Source organism: Alligator mississippiensis, chromosome 1 (assembly GCF_030867095.1).
Source record: "Alligator mississippiensis isolate rAllMis1 chromosome 1, rAllMis1, whole genome shotgun sequence".
NCBI classification, from domain to species: Eukaryota; Metazoa; Chordata; order Crocodylia; family Alligatoridae; genus Alligator; species Alligator mississippiensis.
In genome coordinates, this window is record NC_081824.1 from 240,543,449 (window position 1) to 240,558,469 (window position 15,021).

Below are 15,021 nucleotides of genomic sequence, written 5' to 3' on the forward strand. Positions count from 1 at the left end.
TAGTTGGTGTGTGCTCTTCCTGGATGGAATGAAAAGTAAAGAAGCCAGGGGCTGGGCTGGGGAGTCAGTTGCCAGGCAGATTATAATGTATCAAAAATCCAATGTTTATGTTTAGTCCATGATCTCTAGTATCCAGGAGGTTGATGAAATGGAGCTCATAGGCGTCTCTGGGAAGTGTTGTGTAAGTTTCCCTTGAGGATCAGGACTGAGAGATTGGAGAGAGAGTGGCCCTCCTGTGAGAAATGTGCCCCCACCGGTAATTGGGTATTTCCGTCTTTGATAGATTTCCGGTGTGCGTTCATTCTGGTGCGCAGTTGTTGTTTGGTCTCTCCTACGTATTTTCCATCAGGGCATTTGGTGCATTGGATGAGATATATTACATTTCTGGAGGTTCAGCTGTAAGATCCTGGGATGCTGATGGCTCTGTTGTGGGGTGTAGTAATAGTGGGAGTGGTGGAGATGTGTTGGCAGGTTTTGCATTTCTTGTCCTGGCATGGTCTGGATCCTTTTGGTGTGTTCTGGGCTTGAGGAAGTTTGCTTCTGGTGATGAGGTTGGCGAGGTTCGGTGCTTGTTTGTGTGCGGGCCGGGGCGAGCCGGGCCCGTCTTTGTGCACGCGGGCTGTGGCCAGCAACCCGGGCACGCAGGGCCGGAGAAGACCAGGGGCGAGCTAGAATTAGTCACGGACACGTAGTGGTTGATTTAAAGATTGTTTACTTACACCAAAGATGGTCGTGGTGTAGGCTGGACAGTTTCCAGGTTCAGCTCCGCTTAAATCCTCATTAGAGGACTGCGACAATTCGTTCTTTGCCCCAGAGTTATTGAAGCTCCGCGGGTTCGGTAGTTTCTTTGCCCCGGAGTTATTGAAGCTCCGCGGGTTCAGTAGTTTCTCGTACAGGAAGGGATACGTCTAGGAATTTATTGGCGACGGGGAGAGGCTAGAGGCTGTTCGTTCTTTTCCCCGGAGTTGTTGAAGCTCCGCGGGTTCGGTTATCAGGCCTCTATTGCCTTTTAAGAAAAGCGTTGGGTCCGTAAGGATCCTCAGCGCTTAGAGATCTTCATGCTCTCCCTCTCGAACTCCAATTGCTCTCTCTCCAACTTGGGCGGAAACCACCCAAGCTCTTTATACGGCTAGCAAGCCAATCGCTAGCCGCCACGTGTGCATGTATTAGAATCGGCCAATAATGTGGCACAAATCTTCATACAAATGGCGGGAACTCCTTGCACCATGCATTTCTTGGTTGCAAAAGAAATGCACCATGCAAAGAAAGCTTCAAATTTGGCGGGAATACTCCGTTGCACCGGGGTTCTCTTCTGCAGCAGAAAACTCCACCGTGCAAGGAAGCTGCAATTTAACGGGAAAATAATTTAGCAGTGCCGAAGCACACACAAACAAAAAATCACAACTTTGGGTTGTGACAGTTTAAAGGCTAGGATGGGTGGCTCTGGGAAGATCTTTTTAAGAATAGGGTCTCTTTCTAGTATGGGTTGCAATTTTTTTGAGGATTTTCTGTACAGGTTCAAGGGAGGGGTGATATGTCATAACCAGTGGTGTGTGATTTGTCGGGGGTTTTCTTCTGCACTGCAGCAGTTCTTCACGTGGTATCCGGGTGTCTCTTTCAAACATGCAATCTATCTCTCTGGACGAGTGTCCTTGCTGGGTGAAAGCCTCTTTAATATTGGTGAGGTGGCAATCCCGGGTGTTCTCTTCAGTACAAATGCGGTGGTATCTGAGGGCTTGGCTGTTCACTGGAATCCATTAATCCAAGAAAAAGAAAGTTTAATGTGCTGTTGGAGATATTCCTGAATGGCTCTAAAGGAGTTTAGAGCCAGACAGATCCTACAGAACAAAGGGTGGACAGAGCCTCTGCTTTGGTTTCTGATTTGAACTAAAACAGCCATTTCCACAACCAGAACAACTGCTTTTCCAGCTGGCTGTGGTAAAACAGCTGAGTGTGCTAAGTCAGCCTGCACCATTTCCAAAGAGTGCTGGCTGAGAACTATGTGCACAATGCTGGGCTCTGAACTAGCTGTTATGACTCAGAAAAGAGACCTTGGAATCATTATAGACAGTTCTCTAAAGAAGTTAGCTGAATGTGCTGTAGTGACCAAAAAAGCCAATAACATTTCAGACATCATTAAGAAGGGAAATGAAAACAAAATGGAAAATATCATGCCACTATAGAAATCCATGATTCACCCACATCTTGAATATTGTGTGTAGTTTGATCTCAGCATCTCAAGAAGGATATAGTAGAATTAGAAAAGGTACAGAGAAAGGCAACCAAGATGATGAAGGGTATGGAACAGCTGTCATGCCAAAAGAGATAGAAAAATGTTTCAGGGGTGTAGGTTGTAGCTGTATTGGTCTAAGGACATAAGCAGAAAAGGTTCTTTGGGTGAATCTGATATCTTTTATTAGACCAACTTAAATAGTTGGAAAAAAAGTTTTAAGCAAGCTTTCGGGTTCAAACCCCTTCATCAGGCTAAGGAAGTTTCAGCAGTTGGTGTGTGCTCTTCCTGGATAGAATGAAAATCCAAAGAAGATATCAGATTCACCCAAAGAACCTTGTCTGCCTATAAAAATGTCAGGACTTTTCAGTTTGGAAAAGAGAAGGCTGAGGTCTACAAAATCAAAGGTGTCAGCAAAGTCAATGGGAACTGTTTTTCACCAGGTCCCAGAATACCAGAATTATGGGGTACCCACTGAAATTTGCAAAGACAGATTTACAGCTAAAAGAGAGAGTGTTTTTTTTTTGTTTTTTTTAATGCAGTGCATAGTTAACTTGTGGAAATCATTACCACAGGCAGTTGTAGAAGCAGATAGTATAGTCAGTTCAAAAATGAACTAGACAAATTAATGAATAGGTATTAAACAGAAAGGTCAGGGGTGTGTCTCTAAGCCAATGATGACAGAAAAACGGCAGTGGTAGCAATGTGGGGGCGATGACCCCCTTCGGGCCCCGGTGCTGCCTGGTGCAGTCCATGGCAGTGCTGGTCCCTACTTGCTGCCCCGCTCCAGGAAAGAGACTCGTGCTCCGTGGATACCAGGACAGGGGCTGCAGCCTCCATCAAGGTCCTGCCCCCTCGCTACTCCAGTGGCAGGGTCAAGGGCCTGGCCAGAGGCTGGCTGGCAGGGCCCCTTGGGCACAGGGGCAAGGAGGTGGGCTATTCCCCCCTCCCTCCAGCGGCTGGTGGAGGAGGCTTTTCCTGCCGCTTGCCCCACGTACAGAGCAAGTGGAGGCGGGGTGGTCATGGCAGGCAGACCTAGCTGCAGTCCCCTGGAGGCAGTGGGAGCTGAGGGGGGAATAACCCCCTCCCTGTCCCCTCTGCCTCAGGGTCTATGCTGGCTGGTGTTTCAGTGTGCCTCTGGTCCTGCTGCTGCAGCAGTGAGCAATGAGCTCACCGTGGACCCTGGCCTGGGTCCGTGCTGGTGGGACAGGAAGGGGGGAATTCAACCCCCTCCCTGGCCAGTTCAGTTCAAGCTACTGCTGGGGCTGGCCACACCCCCAACACTGGAGCAGCCAACAGAGACATGCAGGTCTGCACTGGTGGGACAGGAGAGGGAAACGGGGTGGGCAAGGCGGAGAATAAACCTCTTCCTTGCCCCCTTCCTGGGGCCAATGTCTGGGCAGGCCCCCATCCCTGTCTCCCTTTTCCAGCTAGGGATCAGAGGGGCGGGGCCAGTGCTGCTCTGCTGGAGCAGAGAGCTCAGCCCAGAGAGTATAGTGGGATGCTGGGGGGCTCCCATTTAACTTAAACCAGGAATGGGCCTGGGACAGACATTGCATAAACCAGTTTGAGCTCAGTCAGGTAAGTCTGATACTACATTTAACCAGGTTTATCTCAAACCGGTTTTGGCCATTTTGAAACTGGCTTATGTGCACTGAACTTATGTTTTGTTATAGGTTGAAACCAGTTTCTGATCACTTAAACTGGTTTATGTGTAATGTCTGTCCCTAGCTCAGGTCGTGGAAGATTGTACTGCTGCTGTAAGTGCTCTAACTGCTGTTTAGCTAAAATATTAGAGGCTTCATCATTCCTGAAGAAATTTCACTGACTTAAAAAACATACGGTTAGCTTCCTCTATATAGTACTCCGCTATTTTAACACAATGTCTTGTAATTGTTACTTTATAGGCAAATAATAAACTGAGGATGAGTATGTTTATGGAGGATAAAAGGAAGCACAAAAGACAATTGCAAAACAAAATGCTGAAGGGCAAGAAGGAAAAACATTAAAATAAGTGTATTCAAAAACTAAAACTTTAGTCAGCCATTTGTTCTGCACATGTTTAGGTTAAGATGCAAGTTTATTTCCTTCATCTTGACAGGTGGCAGAAGAGCAAGAAAAAGAGAAGGAAAAGGATAAAGGGAAAGTTAAACCTCCAGGCAAGAAGGACAAGTCTCCCAGTGCCAAGTCTGCTGGAAAAGGAGGAAAGGGAAAAAAACTTGAAACAGTACCAGCATCAACAAGCATTATTAAAAAGGACACAAAGTTAAGACAGCGGGGAGAAGATGAGGAGGATGAAAAATACATTGGTATGTAAGAAATGCAGGTATATTGCTGAACAAGTCACGCACAAAACACGTATGCATTAGGAAATGTCATTGTTAATTCAGGGCTTCAATTTGTAAAAACCGTTAGTCAAGACAGAAGATGCATTAGGATTACTATACTGTACATGAAAAGGGCTTTATACTTCAGACTTGAAATTACATAAATAGGATATATTTTAGAGTCCAAAAAACAGAATCCTAAAGATTCATATAAAGTATGACCAAATTAAAATATAGTACAGATAAAACCAATATAAAGCTACAAAACAAATCCTTTTTACCCTTTCATGTAGATTTCAAAGGAGCTAGTTACATTTATCACTATATCCAAGGGGGCAACTTCTCTTTGTGTTATTAAACATCACAAACCTCTGCATCATTACTTGGGAATGAAGCCAGATTCTGCACAAAGAGCCATATGTTTTCATTTGTTGTAAAAAATGTGTGGAAAGCACCAAGTTCTGAAGAAATCTATTTAAAAAATGAGCTGCACAAGTTAATGAATAATGTACTAGCTAGTTCTGAGAAAAATCTTATTTCTAATACATAGTGGACATGACCATAAACCTCCACCGAAGCCAAAAAAATTGGGGAAGATGAATAGCTCTTTATCACTGACTGGTAGTGTACTTAGCATGGGAATATGGCATGAAAATTTAAGCCCTCTCCTCTTTGCTGTAGAGGAGAAGCTGTTAAATGCCTCACTCTTGTAGTCATTCATAGAATTTTAGTTAAAGCACCCCTGCAGCCATTTTGAAATGCAGGGGTGCTTTATACATGTGATGCTGTAGCAGTGCTAGAGTGTTCTAACTAGAACACATCAGACTCGTGTATAGACTGCCCAAGTTGCCAAATCCTGGAGAAAAACAAGAAGCAGAGTCCAAGTCAGGGTTTTGGAGTATGCTGGCCAGAGTATGCTGGGTTTTGGAGTCAGGTACCAAGTTACCCAAGCTGAGCAAAGTTCCCAAAAAGCCAGAGTCCAGAAGCAGAGCTAAGCATGGTCAGAAACCAGAAAACCTAAAGCGCAAGCTACAGAGAGGTTTACCACAGCAGACCTTCAGGGAGAACTGTAGGCTGGTCTGTGGTTGGCTGCCACAAGTGGACTTGAATGGGGAGGCTGCTCTCAGCAGCCAATCAGGAGACCTTTTTAAGAGTGGCCAGCTGGTGCATCAGCCAGGGTGGAGCTGCTGGATAGAACCTCTGGCAGGTTTGGCCAGCTGACTAGTTCATCTGTGCTGGGCTGCCAGCTAGGGTCCCTGACAGATGCAACCCTCTCTACAGGTATCATCTAGAAGTAATGGCATGTGTTGATATACATAAAGAAAGTATCCAAATGAATGTCCTTGAGGAACCAGAGTTAAGGTTGTGGATAAAAGCCACATCAGGGTGTGTTACAGCTGCCCTCATGGCATGGTCCTGCTACCTTACTCTGTCAAAGGAGGAGATCAGGTTTATTTGGTATGACTTGTTCTTAGTAAATACATGCTTGGTGCTTGTGAGAAGCTGTTCCTCTTCCAGATGCTTGCAAATGGACTTCCTTAGGATATGTTCCAGTAACTTCCCAGGTATTGAGGTAAGGCTAACTGGTCTGTAATTACCTGGGTCTTCCTTTTTGTTCTTTTTTTTTAAAGAAGGGCATGACACTGGCCCTTTTCCAGATGTCTGGTATCTTACCCATCTCCCACAACTTCATAAATATCGTTGCCAAGGGCTCCAAGATACCCTCTACCTGTTCATTCAGTACCCTGGGGTGAAGTTCCTCAGATCCTACCAATTTGAATTCATTCAGATCCATCAGAAACTCTCTGAGGGCATGTCCAGATGTGCGTGGATGTTTGGTTCCCCAGGGACAAGTAGCAGCAGTGCACCTTGTGCTACCACTACTAGTCCCAGGGAATGCCTGCACCATGCATGCTTTGGTATATAGCAAGTTGCCCTGGGTAGGGTAGGGAAGGCTGGGACCAGCACTGGGCTGGCCCTGGCAGCCTTAACCTGGGGTCCTGGGGACCTCTCAGGACTGCAGCCACGGTGATTCTGCCGCACAGAGCCTGGCCAGCACTGGAGCACGGCTTCAGGCAGCCCAGCTCCGTTTTTCAGCAGCGCACATTGCCTGACCGTGCGTTGCACTGGGGGGGGGGGGTTCTGTGGGGTTATTTTTTGTTTGTTTTTTTGGTTTTTACCCCTGGACATCCAGGGGTCAAAAAAAACCCCAGCACAGCACATGCTCAGGCAGTGAGCCCTTGCAGTGCAGAAAACACGGTTGTTTGGTATGTGGTGCTGCAGACGCGTTTGTGGTATCACATACCACATTACTGCACTTGCCTGGACATGCCCTGACTGTCTTTTGTTATGTCATCCCTTACTTTATGTGTTTCCTTATCCAAACAATCCTGTTAGCTGTTTAGTTACAGCCTAATTTTTTTGTGAAGACAAAGTAACTGTTGAGTAGTTCTGCCTTCTTTGCATCTTCTGATACAAGTTCACCCTGGCTATTTAACAGTGGACCCACATTTTCCTTAGTCTTTCTTTTCTGGCCAGCATACTCATAGAATCTCTTCTTGTTGTCTTTAACCTCCCTCACCAGGTACAACTCATTCTTTACTTTTGCCTTCCTGATTTTGTCCTTTCAGTTTCTTGCTATTTTCTGTTATGCTTCCTTGGTGACCTGCCCATTTTTCCATTGCTTTTATTATGCTTTCCTTCTGCATTTGAGGCATCCTAGAAGCTCCTTGTGCAAACACGTTGGTCTCTTGCTATTCTTGTGCTTCCATTGTGTGGGAACAGTTGGGCTTCCAATACTGTGCCCTTTAGTAGCTTCCAGACATCCTGGGTACACTTATCCTTCAGTCTGTCTTCCCATGGCACCATGCCTATTAACTCCTTGAATCTCCTAGCATTTGCTCAGATTTGTCGAGTTTAATATATCTGCTTTTCAGTATTCCTAGCATAACATTGCAGCTAGCTCTGCAATCTGTGTTAAATCAGATTTGTCACTGATATAATAACATTCTTACAAATATGGCAGTTGAACAAATATGGCAGTCTTCTTCTGCAGTGCACATACAATGAGGGTTCATGGATCTTCTAAAATCACACTGCAGACATCTTTCACTTCACTGGAATTGATGTATAATCACTGCATGTATCTTTGTTTTTTCTTCATGTACCAATGCCTGAGCTATCACAAGAAGTAGTTATGTTTTCCATATCCCCTAAAACTATTATACATAGACTGTTCAGTTTTCCATCTGCCTTTCCTGTTACTTTTTATAGTCTATATACTGGATCATGATGTTTCCATTCCTAGTCAATCTGTCTCCAGACTCCTGAGCTCTTTTAGGTTGTGTACTTATTTTGTACTAGTAGTTGTCATTTTGATCCTTTACCTACAGAGTTCAGGTTACCTTGCTATTTGGAAGCATTTCATAGAACCATAGAAAATTAGGGTTGGAAGGGACTTCAGGATGTCATCTAAGGATGATCAAAGCAGGACCAACTCCAACTATATCATTCCAGCCAAACTATATCATCTCAGCCAATCCATTCTTTATAGTTAATGCTGTTCCTCTCAACAGTGTGTTCTGTAACTTGGAATCATGGGGCGCTTGTACACATAACAAAATTTGCCCTTTCTACATTCCAGCATCAGCGGGTTTTCCTGATGTTTTAACAGTCTTCCTGGTGCATTAAAATAAAAGTCATCCAGACAGTTCAGTTTGGATCACCACAAATTAAAACATTGTATCCATGGGTTTATCAGTGCAAACAAAAATGCAGTCAAAGACATGTAATGAACCCCTTTGTCCACCAGATGTTTTGAATTGCAGATGCAGGGGAAGAGGTTGGCTACCCTGTTTCGATAACTGGTTGTAGTGTGTTTCTTCAGATGCCAGGTGCTACACACTGTGGCAGAGCACCTTTGGTGCCTGCCACTTTAAGGGCTTGAGCAGGCAGCAGAGCAGCCTATGGGTAACTGCAGTGACCTTTTGGGGGGGGGGGGTCACACGGCCATCAGGAGGCTGCCTGATTGGAGAAGGGTCTGGCTGCTGGAGAATAAGAGCAGACCCTAAGCAGTAGAGTAGGCAGTTGCTGCAGGGAGCCGAAGGAACAACAATTCCCAGCCAGAGTACTGCTGCTTCCAGAACACCTGGAGGTCAAGGGTAGGAACTATGTGGATGGAGGAGGTTCCTGGTCCTAGGGCATGACCTGAAACTGCACCTTGCTGGGGAGGATGGTGTGGTGAGACTGCTTGTGGCAGGGCAGTCCTCAGGAAATGCCACACCTGTGCCTCCCCAGTGAAAGGTGAGGATGGGGTGCCGGAAAGCCGCAGCCCCCACTGCCTTGTGGGTACCCCATGGAGGGGAAAGACTAGGGGAATCCACCCCAACAGGAAACCACAGGGTCTTAGTCTAATGACTGGGGCCTGAGGCAGGGACCAGGGACATTGAGTGGGGCCTGAGGCAGGGTCTAGGCATGTTGACAGACACCTGAGTTCTGAGTGGACCCTAGGCTGAGTTAGGGGCCCAGGTATTTCAATAGACACCTGAGGCCCAAGGGACATAAGGCCCAGAAACCCCAGTGAGGGGGTGGAGTGGAGTAGGAACTGGTGGCTGTGTACAGTAGGGCCTAAGGGGGCCTAAAGGACTGCACATGGGCTGACTGAAGAAGCTGGAGTTGAGGCCCCGGTGAGGGGGCGTGAGGCCCTGTCACGTCTAAGGACACATGAGGCCAAGGTAGGCCAAAGGCTGAGTGCAGCCCGATTTAGGGGGCAGGGGAGTGATAGGTAGTGATTCAGATGCCATCTGCGAGGCATGGGACAGTAAAGGGAAGGTCAGAGCCCTGTATTATGCCCTTGGCATCAAGTAGTTAAATGGGCAGCCTCCCACATTTCTCCATCAGTTTATCTAAATACATCAAAGTGTGGTGGGTGAATCAGGTCCTGCTTCCCCCACCATCCCTGCGTCCCTTAAGAGCACCCATCCTAATACCCACCTGTGCATCAGGAGGTGCAGCAGGTGCCACAGGTGGTAAGATTGCCATTGAGGGAGTGTGACTTGGCACACGTTACCATGTTAGCGGTAACTTGTGATGCTCCTATAATTATAATTGCCTTCCGGAAAATCCATGCATGGTGGACACATGGTCCTAGATCTCTCCCCCAGGATATGCTGCTGCCAGGCTGATAAATAGGTATTGAAATCTCCCACAGGAGATTTTGTAGCATATAGAGGGGAGGCCAAGAAGGTGGTTTTGGGAGCATGGGACCAAACCAGTCTTCTTTCTTCCCCTGTGGAACAATAAGACATCAAAGATGATGTGATGCTGCCTTTGTGCACTGGATTTTTTTTTTTATGCGGTTAATTTATATTTCTTGTCTTTTATTAGTTGTCTGTTTTTCTTGGGGAAAAAAGTTTTATTCTGTTTTGCTTTTGTAAATAAAAGGTATTATAATTTATACAGTTCCTTCTGGATGTGGTGTAGATTTTTCATAACCGGTGACTATGGGTACGTGGTTGGGCTTCCCATGGCTACCTGAAGGTTGAGTACATGGCTGCCACTGGTGACTACAGCAGGGCATGGGGGGAAGGGAGGGATTAGCTGCCTGGGCAGGGGAGGAGGGCTGCCAGCTATGGCCCCGGACCCAAAGCCCTGTGTGTGGGGGGAGGCAGAGTACCCACACATGTCTCATAGCCCAACACCTGGCACAGATTCACAACCCTAGCTAGCCTAGCTTCCCTGGATGGACCATGTCTTCTGAAGTGTTAATAAAACTGCTCCTTGGCACAGGTTGGGCGGAGGGGGGGTGGGGGGTTGGTATGAAGCTGCAGGAGTCTGCAGCTTTCTGGCGTGGGGGTCAGTATGAGGACAGTTATCAAGACTGGAATACAGACAGTTCAAAAGTAAAGTGGTAAGTAATAACTGAATAGACACTGAAATACAAATAGAAATACATTCATAGAAATAGAATAGACATAAAACAGAAAAAAACTGATTAATAGAATATAGAATAGAAAGTACTTATAGAATAGATAATATTGAATATAGAATATATTAGAATATAGAATAGGAATAGGGTAGAATATAGAATAAATTAATGAAAGCATGTTTATATTGCTTCTGCAGGTTGTCTACCTTATATTTATTTATCCGTACATGTCTACAAGTACTTGTAGTTACCTAGTTTACCTATTTATTGATCTTTGTAAGCAAGTTATAAAAGCCAGATGAGGCAAATTTATATTTTTACAACTTTGTTTTTGCAACAATATTATTATTTGATTATACTTTTAATGCTATACCCAAGTAAAGTGTGAAGAATATTTTCAGGAAGAAAATAAAGCTGTCAGTTGTATACAGTTATTTCTGGATGTGCTGTGATGCAACTACGTGCCATACCGCTCCTGGTGATACAGCTCCATGACATGCCGTGCGCCTTGCCAGCAGGTCTGACAGCAAACTGGGTGGGGAGTGGGGACTATAGCCAGCTATATCTGTCCCAAAGTTGCACAGAGCCACACTTACAGCCACGCACATCTGGGCAGGTATTCACGGCATCACAGTGCAGCTGCTGCAGGGGTCTCTGTGGAAACCAACCCAAGACATGACTGCGGGGGATGCTAGGAAATGTAGTCCTTAAACAGAAAAAAGAAAATGGATGAACAAGGCTCTTACTCCCCACCCTAATGCCTATCATACTGTGGTACCCCGTGGTGTTGGTGGTGCACACACCACCACCACCACCACCACCAATATTCTACATCCTTGCCCCGTGCCACGTACGCCCACCAGTACCACGGAGGGGGATGAGGAGCAGCAGCAGCAAATGGTAAGTTCGCAGCTGACTGGGTGTGGCACCTCTTGTTAGTACTTCAGTACTTCAAGGTAACTTTCACATGTCTTATAATTGTATTTCAGATATGCAAGGAACAGCAAGGGAAGGCACTGCATAATACACTGCATCCCGAGTAATATATAGGTAATGTCAGAAATATCCTACCAACTTTGTATCCCATAGGAGGGAGGTGAAGAAGGTGGTTTTGGGACTAGGGGTCAAAACCAAAATTCTTCTTTCTTCTGCTGCAGAAGACTGAGAAGATCAAAAACAGAAGAAGCGAAAAATAATGAATGAAAAGCAGAAGACAGAATAAGAGAAGAATGAAGGAATAATAACAGACAAGATTAGAAATGGATGGATGGATGTAGATATGTAAAAAAATAAAAATAAATAAAATTTAAGTGAATAGAATATAGAGTAGAAATACAAGTGTATAGATGATATCAATAATATTTATGCTTTATAATGTTTTATATTTTGTTTTTTTGTATCATTTTTATAATATTTATGATTTTACCATGTTTTTATAATGTTTTTGTTTTCATAGTGTCCTTCTAATGTGTTTCACACTCTTCTATAATGTTTTAGAATGCTTGTTTTTATTTTTACTTATTTCTTATTTATATTTTATTTATTTTTATATTTATTCATTTTTTTCATTTCTTTCTTTCTTTCTTTCTTTCAAGATGGCCGCCGACAGGTGAAGCCCTTCTGAGCTCCTGCAGCTCGGTGCTTTCTGCATGTTCCCCCGCACCCCCTGCCTCCCTGTTCCTCTCCCCACCCCACCAAACCTTGCCTCTCCCCAGCCTGTGCTTGGGGACCCCCTCCCTGCCCCTTTCCCCCTCTTTCTGAGCGTTTTTCCCTGGGCTCTGGCAGCCTCGTTTGCCTCTGCCCCTCCTCCACCCCCGCCTGAGTTCTCCCTTTGATTCCTGCTGCCTCCCTCCCCCAGAGCCCCTTACCTTGGTCTCTGCCATCTCCCCCTGCCTTGGGGCTTGCCCTGAGCCCCTGCGGGGTTGCTCTGCCCCACCTCAGGCCGATTTTGGGGTGTTTTCAGCCCCCTCCCAGTCCCCGGCTCAGCCTGAGGCTTTTTTTTTTTTCCTTCCCTCTCCCTTCTGTGGGAGAGTTAACCGTCTCCTGCCCGGGGTGGCTGCCAGCAGCCAAGGCAATTGGCATGGGGATGTCTCTGCGGACCTTCCCCTCAGCCATGGCCTGCGGGTGCACGCCCTTCTCTACGTCAGGGTGGAGGACTGCACCGGACCTCTGGCAGACCTGCTGGGACGCCGGAGCGTCCGGTACACCTCCCGGGTCAATTCAGTGCCAATTGTATATTTGAGTTCTCCCAGCCTGGTGAGGGAGGTGTGTGCGGTGGGGCTGGAAGTCCTGGGGGTCCACCACTTGGTTATGCCCCTGGAGACCCTGGCAGTGCGGGTGGTGGCCTCCAACGTCCCCCTGCACCTGCCAGACTGGGACCTCACCAACGTGCTCAAGCGCTATGGTGTCCTCACCAGCCCCTGGCGCAGGCTGACCATGGGGAGTAGGGACCCCAAGCTGAGACACGTCCTGTCCTTTCGGAGGCAGGCATTCATGCTCCTCACGGGTGACACCCAGAAACTGCCTCCATCCTTGACTTTTGTGTTGGATGGGAGGTCCTACGTGGTGTATTTCTCCCAGGGCGGGAATTCATGCCACCGCTGCGACAGCAGCTCCCATCTAGCTGCCCAGTGCCCATTAGGGAAGCCAGCCGGGGCACCGGCTGCTGTACCCACTCAGGAGGATGGTGCATCCACCTCTAGTGTGGGACCCTCATCAAAGGGTGGGGTTGGGGGATCTGCCAAGCCCTCCTCCACCCCTGCTCCATCCGAGGGGCTCGACCCCTCTGGCGTTGGCATGCAGCCCAGGAGGGGGCCTACGACATCCTCCCAGGGTTCTCCCACCCCTGTAGTGGCTGATGCCCCACCTGGTGGAGGGGCTGGGGAGTCCTCCCAGTCCCTTCCTGTCCCAGTTCCACCCGGGGTGGCTGGCGTCTCAGGCACTGGGGCCCCATCAGGTGGAGCACCTGAGACCTCCCTCCACCCCTGCCTCTGCCGAGGTGGTGGACCCGGAGGTGGCGAACCCCAAGCAGCCTGGCCCGCCCCCTACGGGGGAGGTGCCAACTGCTCCCAAAAAGGTCAAGAGCAAGAGGCAAAAAGGAGTGTCTAAAGGAGCTCCTGCCCCTTTGGGGCCTGCCTCGGACAGCATCGGGGAAAAGCTAGCCAGGGAACCTGATCCCACCCTGCCTGCCCGCCCCCCCAGAAGCCCTGCCACCTCAGGCCACAACTGAGGGTGCCCCAGAGATGTCTGGCAACCCTTCGTCCCCATCCCAGCTAGTGGGGCTTGTGAGCGACAAGGCAGGGGGAGAGTGCCTGCCTCCCAAGCAGCAGCAAGCACTGGAGACAGCAGAGGGTCCTGCCACCCCACTGCCCGCTCCCCTGCCCACTGAGGCCGATGAGGGGGAGATGGAGTGCCTGCCCTCCAAGCGCCGCAAGCGGCCCCGGGAGTGGGATTCCATCTGCCCTCCAAAGCGGATGGGGATCGATCTCCCAGAGACAGTCCTCGACCCAGATACAGAGGGGGGCCTGCTAGGGAGCCTGGCCATTGAGGGCACTTTCACCGGTCTCACTGGGAAGTCCCCTCCCAGAGTACAGCCCCGCCGGTTCTCGGTTGGCAATATCCAGCTCCTTCTGGAGAAACCCCCCCTGGGTGGCCCCCAGCTATGGAGGCCTTCTCAACCTCTTGGACCAGACCAAGGGCCAGAAGAATGTGGCTGAAAGTATCCAGCAATGGTGCCCAGACCCCACGCAGTTTGTCCGCGCCGCTAGTGACACAGTGAGGCTCATACGCTGGGACCCAGGCACACGTCAACATGCCTTCCGGCTCGAGAAGCTGGTGACCCGGGTGAGGGAGGTGTGGGGCGACGCTAGGCCTTCCCCTGTCTCTGTGGTTTTTGCCCGGATCTGTCACCTTTTCTCCCGCCGGTACCCTGCCTACTCTTCCTCTCTCTTCTCCTGCTCGTGGCAGTTACCACAATTGCCTCACTAAACACCAATGGCTGCAGAGACCCAGTGAAGCGGACGGCCATCCTGGAGGGCTTGCAGCAAAAGCGACTGGCGATCGCCTTCCTCCAGGAGACGCACAGCGACGTGCACGTTCAAGCCGACTGGCACGCCTCCTGGAGAGGTCTCTTGTTCCTGAGCCACAGCACCAACCTCAGCGCAGGAGTGGTGACCCTCCTCTTGCCGCAGGTGCGGTACGACTTGGCGGTGGCACGAGAGGTCGTCCCTGGCCAGCTGCTGACCGTCCACGTCACCCTGGCACACCAGAGCCTGCTCCTCGTCAACGTCTACGCGCCCGCCGATGGGAGAGAGAGGGTCACCTTCCTAGAGACCCTGGGCGACCTCCTGCATGACACCAGTGAGAAGGACGACCGGCTCCTCATGGGCGGGGACTTCAACTGTACTGTTGACGTGCTGCTAGACCGGATGGGGCCGGAACTGCACTTACCTTCGGCCCGCAAGCTGTGGACTGTGGTGGAGGCGGCGGATCTCGTCGACGCCTGGCGGGTCCTCCACGCTGACGTATGACGGTACACC

General features: G+C 48.6%; 1 protein-coding gene across 8 annotated transcripts in view; it reads left to right on the plus strand.

Annotated features, from left to right (window-relative positions):
* SPAG17 (sperm associated antigen 17) overlaps positions 1 to 15,021 on the plus strand; it is a 446,381-nt gene that overhangs the window by 89,170 nt on the left and 342,190 nt on the right. For all 8 annotated transcript variants that reach the window (XM_059720343.1, XM_059720341.1, XM_059720342.1 and 5 more), the window contains exon 5: positions 4,332 to 4,539. In XM_059720343.1, coding sequence (XP_059576326.1) covers positions 4,332 to 4,539 — 208 coding nt within the window. The remainder of the gene's footprint in view (positions 1 to 4,331; positions 4,540 to 15,021) is intronic.